The sequence below is a fragment of the Apus apus genome, chromosome 3 (assembly GCF_020740795.1).
Source record: "Apus apus isolate bApuApu2 chromosome 3, bApuApu2.pri.cur, whole genome shotgun sequence".
NCBI classification, from domain to species: Eukaryota; Metazoa; Chordata; class Aves; order Apodiformes; family Apodidae; genus Apus; species Apus apus.
Window position 1 is genome coordinate 29,867,369 of NC_067284.1, and position 6,000 is coordinate 29,873,368.

Here is a 6,000-nt window from a genome sequence, read left to right on the forward strand (position 1 = left end):
TGGAGTTCAGAAGCAGCCCACCCCACACTTTCTTTTAGCCCAAATCCGTTTTTTATTTAGATTACCTGGTCATTTTCCTTTTAAACAGTTTGGTAGAAGGAAACAAAAGTTTGGGTGGAGGGATAGAAAAGGTCTAGTTTCCCTTGGCAGTTTTGCTAGTTGGTCATCTGAAAATGTGCATGAATTGCAGCTTCTGATGCATTATGTTTTTCACAAGTTAAGAACACATACACAAGCAGCTCCTGAAGCTTTGGAACAGGGTTTGTTAAACCATGTAAATTATACATACATTTGAAATATGTATGTATACATACATGAAACACTTCTGAAGTATGTATACCCCTGGCACACAGAAGACTTTTTACTTTCATCCTAAATAATAATCTTAGCTGAAGACTAAATGTTCAGATTTTTTGTTCTTGGCGTTTAGCTACAAATAGAATATGATCCATTTGGAAAAAAAAGCAAGACCCCCTGTATATGCAGTTCCAGTGTAACTGAGAAAAGACCAACATAGTCAACTACTAGTGTCTACAATGATAGGTAGAAATTCTGTCCCACTGGTAAGTTGTAATTACTTTAATTCTGCTTGCATATGTATTTAAAAAGAAGGCAACGTAAGGGCTGAAGAATGCTGAGCTTAAATATCTGGTCATGTGCTTTTCATCCCTTAGGACTATGTCCTTGCTGTAGATGCTTATCACACCGTCATCAAATATTACCCACAGCAAGAGCCTCAGCTGTTGAGTGGAATTGGAAGGATTTTCCTTCAGGTATGCATTTTATTCTACATCTACTAACTAAATTGCTGTTGACAGCAACTTAGTAAAGAATTGTTGCATTTAAAACTACAGCTGTTTTTATAGGGCATGGATCAAGTTGTAGAGGCAGTGGTCAAAACTAAAAAAAACTTCTACCATGTGATATTAGATAAAGTTAGGAAATATAAGGAACCTGTACATCCATGTACATTAGCAAGCAAAGTTTGATAGTCCCATAAAAAAATGGGGAAGAAATCTAGATTAACCTTAAAATGGATGTTTCCTGTATCTAAAATGTGTACTGGAAGAGCCATGCACTGGAAGACTAGAAAGATTTGCTAGATGATCCTTTCCACAAGGATCCCTTTAGAGTTTGCAGTGTTTATATTTTTCAGTTAGGTGCTTGTATGATGAAACTAGAAACGTGCTTGTAAAATTTACGAAGCTGAGAATTGTACAGACACTGTGAAGGGCAGGATCAGAATGCAAAATAATCTTGACAAGTTGAGAAACTGAAATGTTAAATTGGCTGTGATTCAAGTGGCACAGATAAAATACTACTAAAGACTGTGAGTAATACACAAATATAAAATGGGAAACAACTGATTAGACACTGTTCTGTAGAAGGGAATTAGGCAAAGGGTAAGCAACTACACATGGGTAAACAAATAGGACTTCCAAAATACTTGGACATAAAAGCAAACTTCGTGTTCACATGTGAAACATAAGTAATCCTTCCATTCTCACTGCTGGTCAGCAGGCACTCAGGGAGGATGTGAAGTAAAGAGTTCAGAGCAAGGGTGATCAGAGAATATAGAAAGAATCATCTATGAGAAAGGGGTGAGCACAGATTTGCTTGAAAATTTATTATAATTCTAGAAAAAGGAACATGGGAGAAAGTGCAATAAAAATTTTCAAGTATGTAAAAGGCTGTGAAAAAAGAGGAATTTTACTGTTCTCCCTGACCACTATGAACATGATAAAAAGTTGGGGTAAAAAGGGCAGCAAGATAGAATTAGAGTGTATTTTCTAATACGATGGGTGTGTAAGAATTCAGGAATAAGTTTCTAGGTAGGCTGTGGAATATTACCCATCTAAGAATTCTACTCTAAGAACTTCAACACAGTTGTCACAAACTTTGTTGGTAATGTTGATCCTGTTCTTGAGCTAACAGGTGATCTCCAGGGCTCCCTGAATCTCCTCAACTGAGGGTTGCCTGGTTTCCACAGCTTTATGCTCCTGAACTAGTGTAGTTTAACTCATTTTGACAGATTTATTTTACCCAATACTAAGTTTTCTTCTTCCATCTCTCCAGCCTGAAATTAGACACTGTATTGTGAAACCTTACCAAAAGTGTATCTTTCTCTGAAACACACCTTGGTAACTTATTTACTAAAGGGGCCATCTTCAAAGATTTTTTTTTCCATCTCAAATAGCAATGCATGTGATACGTACTCTTCCTTTCTAGGAATCCACTTCACTGTCCTCCCCTCCCAGCTTTTAAATCCCTCATTCCTTCAGCCTGCACAATGCATTCACCAGTATTTTTCAATCTGCAAGTGGACTGTTCCCCTGACACTGTCAGTGACCCTTTGCATTGGAGTTGTTTTATGACATGTTTGGCTCTCATGCACTGAAATCATCCTGTGGTCTCCGGCTATGACCTATAAGCTAAGGGTTAAGCAAGTATGGGTCCTATGCTTGCTACCAGGCCACTGTATTCCAGTTCTGCCTGTTGACAACTTCTGCCTATGGGCAGTTTCTCTCTTCACTTCCTGCAGAGTAACACCCAGATACACTGGAAGTAATTCTGACCATTTCTCAATATCAGCTAAGTTTATGAACTTTGGAGTCATTTACAACAAAAAGGCCGAAGGAGGATGCGGGGCATCTCTGCCCTACAATCCATGAATGCTCCACAACCCACAGCTGAGAAACACTGCCTCAGATAAAGTTGCTCAAGCTTTTGGGTCTCTTTTCAGGACCTTAATGTGGCTCTTCAGATACCCTGTTTGATAACAGATGTTACCCAGTTAGCTTGGTGCCAAACAATTAGATAATGGACTGTGATATGTTTTCATGTTCTTATCCTTTGTAACAGATATAATCAGGCTGGATCTCTTTTCTTCTTCTTGCAATAACTTTCTTATTATTTTACTGTCTAGATTGGAGACATAAAAACTGCAGAAAAATATTTTGAAGATGTTGAAAAAGTGACTCACAAATTGGATGGACTACAGAGCCAAATTATGGTTTTAATGAACAGGTAGATAATTTAATATCTAAGTGAAATTTAAAAATATGGTTTTGCAAAGTATGTGTTGTGAACATTAAACTACCCTTGAGACAATCCCATGCATTTTCTCTTTTTTATGTAAGTACATCTGTTGTAAGTGGGACTGAATGGCATATAGACCCAGGAGATCTGTATTACTTGGTACAGTCGTATTATCCTGGATTGAAATAGTGATCCTTCAGTTGATTCTACAAAGCTTTTTCTCATTCTTCCAAGCATTGCATATTTTCACTCTGCTTTTTCAATATGCATTTCCTTAAATAACTTAAGAGAGGGGAAACTATTTTGGGCCCTTAACCTATAGTCAGGTCTGCTAGTAAAGTTACTGCCTGCTAGTTTCAGAGAGTGCTGGAATACATTGTAGTAAAATGAGCTTCCTGATGAGGGGACTTCTTTTGTAACCAATAGCACATTGGCTTAATATATTTAGAAAATACTATTCAAAAGTGCTCTGAAAATGATATAGTATGGCTAATTTCATGAAGAGAGAGAATTCCAGGAAGAGAGTATCTCCATTTAAATTAATAAAAATAAAATGAAGACTCTTCCTTTGGTAGGCAGAATATGTAATAGCCAAACGCTTCAAGTTGTCATTCCATTTGTCTGTAAATCAGAGTCTCCTTGCTGGTTGTAATTACACTATGAAGAGCAAATGTCAAAAACTCTCACATACGTAACAGGAGAAATTAAAATTATGTCCTTTCTTTTAAAAATATATTATCGCCTTGGATTTTTGAGAACTCATTCGTATGTCATTTACTTTCTAGAGCATTTCTCCACCTTGGTCAAAATAATTTTGCAGAAGCTCATCGATTTTTCACAGAAATTTTAAGGATCGACTCATCAAATGCTGTGGTAAATCTCCCAATTGCTACATTCATAATGAACCCCTAAATTATTCCCAAATGCTTCATGCATGGATTTAATTAGTACCCAGAGTATGCTCAGAGCTTTACAGAAAAACTGGATGTGGCATATGTGCCAAAAGGTTTTTAGTATAGATAAGATATAAAATGGGATGGGAAATGAAAAAAGTCTACATGAAGAGCATGAATATTTCAGCATGCATGCAGGAATTCCAAAACGTGATCTTTTATAGGATCTTTTGCAGTCACTGTTTTTAGCACAGACGTGCATGTCAGAAAAAGAAATGGCAGCTGCCAACATATATAAGATTAGCTTGATTTCACACAACATTGAAGGGATATTTTAATTTTAAACATGACATTTTTAACATATTGCATATCAGAACCTTGGATTCCCATCACAAGAGGAGATAAGAGCTGTTTATTTACTTGTGGGTTTTATACATTTGGCAGCCTTCAGTGCGTGGTCATGTAACAGTGTTGCTAAGAGCTGAGACAGCTGATCCCCAAGCAGCCTGATCAAGGCCATTTAAAGACCGAAGGAACTGAGTTTAAGCAGCACATGAATTGAAACATTTTGCACACTATAAAATAGTACGTGTTACAAATCACATGGGATTGGTGAGGTTTCCTGAAGAGAGAGAAAAAGATATTTTTGTTAAAGGCTGTATTCTTCCTTTATCTGCAGCTTTCAGAAACTATGAAAGTTGCTGCTGCTAAACATGTTGTATGACTTTTTACTGTTGGAATAGTTTGGTAACTTATAAAACCTGGTTTGTGTGGAAAACTGACATGATCATTTATGATGTGTTTAGACTGCCCTATCTACTGAAAGTAGCTGAAGTCAGTTGTAGATGCCTTTGTGCTGAGACAATTTCTTCCTCTTTCTGATGTGGATCTTCTATATGTAAGCCAGAGAGAAAAACTTTTCTGAAGACACAGTAAAGTTATTAAAAAAAAAAAAACACACCACCAAACTATGAAAATAACAGCATTCAGAGGTTCATATTGTTTTTGAAATCTGTTTCAATTGACTTTCAAAATTAACTGACTAATGGCCTATACTATTTTTATTTCACTTTTAGACTCTTTTAGATTTTCAGCTCTTAGAACTCAGCAGATCCTACTGGCACAGGATAAATCTTGAAAGTAACATAAGAAAAGGATTGGATTGTATGATTGATAATGTATTTTAGTTACTTGCATGCACACACACACAAAATAGTAATTCTTAGCACACAGTAAATCTGTTGTAACTCCAGATGCCAGACTTCTTATTTTTTCCTTCTCTCTCATCTCTTGTAAATACATACATATGTATATATATACACACACAAACTTATTTATTTTTTTATTTACAATCTCTTTTTCTCTAGGCTAATAACAACGCTGCTGTTTGTCTTCTTTATCTGGGAAAACTGAAGGATTCCCTGCGGCAACTGGAAGGAATGGTTCAGCAGGACCCTAAACACTACCTACATGAGAGTGTTCTCTTCAACTTGACAACGATGTATGAACTGGAGTCATCTCGCAGCATGCAGAAGAAGCAGGCACTTTTAGAGGCTGTAGCTATCAAAGAGGGTGATAGCTTTAATACTCAGTGTCTCAAGTTAGGATAGATCATTTCCAACCAACTTTTTTCCAGCAAGGCTGATTTTTTAAATTGTATATACAATTGCTAATGTGTAAATGTGAAATAAAATCTATTCAGTTATGAATATTTGGTGGCATTTCTACAGAATCTGTTGTCTCTAATGGTCTGCTCATTGTGAAGACTGCTGAGCTAGAGCAAGCTTCACCCCTACAAGTCAATTACTGTTTAGTTTTTCCACATTACAGAGCACTATATATATATATATATATACACATACAGTCAACTACTCAAAATCTTTTTGTAAGAAAAACTGACCTTATATTGTCTTGATGATTGTTCTTTTTTCAGTAATTAGCAGAGCAAATCACATGAGCTAATTTTATCAGTTAAGAGTTACCAACAGAATATGTGTATTATAGAAATGAAATTCTGGATGCATTTCTCTTGCTTCTACTGTGTGTGTCTCATTTTGCCCCGTCAGAC

The 6,000-nt window shown here is 36.3% G+C and overlaps 1 protein-coding gene across 2 annotated transcripts in view; it reads left to right on the forward strand.

Moving 5' to 3' along the window:
• Positions 1-5,641, forward strand: part of TRAPPC12 (trafficking protein particle complex subunit 12) — a 56,298-nt gene extending 50,657 nt beyond the window's left edge. The window contains exons 9-12 of one of the 2 annotated variants that reach the window (XM_051613954.1): positions 675-773; positions 2,927-3,027; positions 3,825-3,912; positions 5,300-5,641. In XM_051613954.1, the coding sequence (XP_051469914.1) occupies positions 675-773; positions 2,927-3,027; positions 3,825-3,912; positions 5,300-5,542 (531 nt within the window). In that variant the 3' untranslated portion in view covers positions 5,543-5,641. The remainder of the gene's footprint in view (positions 1-674; positions 774-2,926; positions 3,028-3,824; positions 3,913-5,299) is intronic. The other variant, XM_051613955.1, reaches the window with a different exon arrangement.
• The last annotated feature ends 359 nt before the right edge of the window (positions 5,642-6,000 follow it).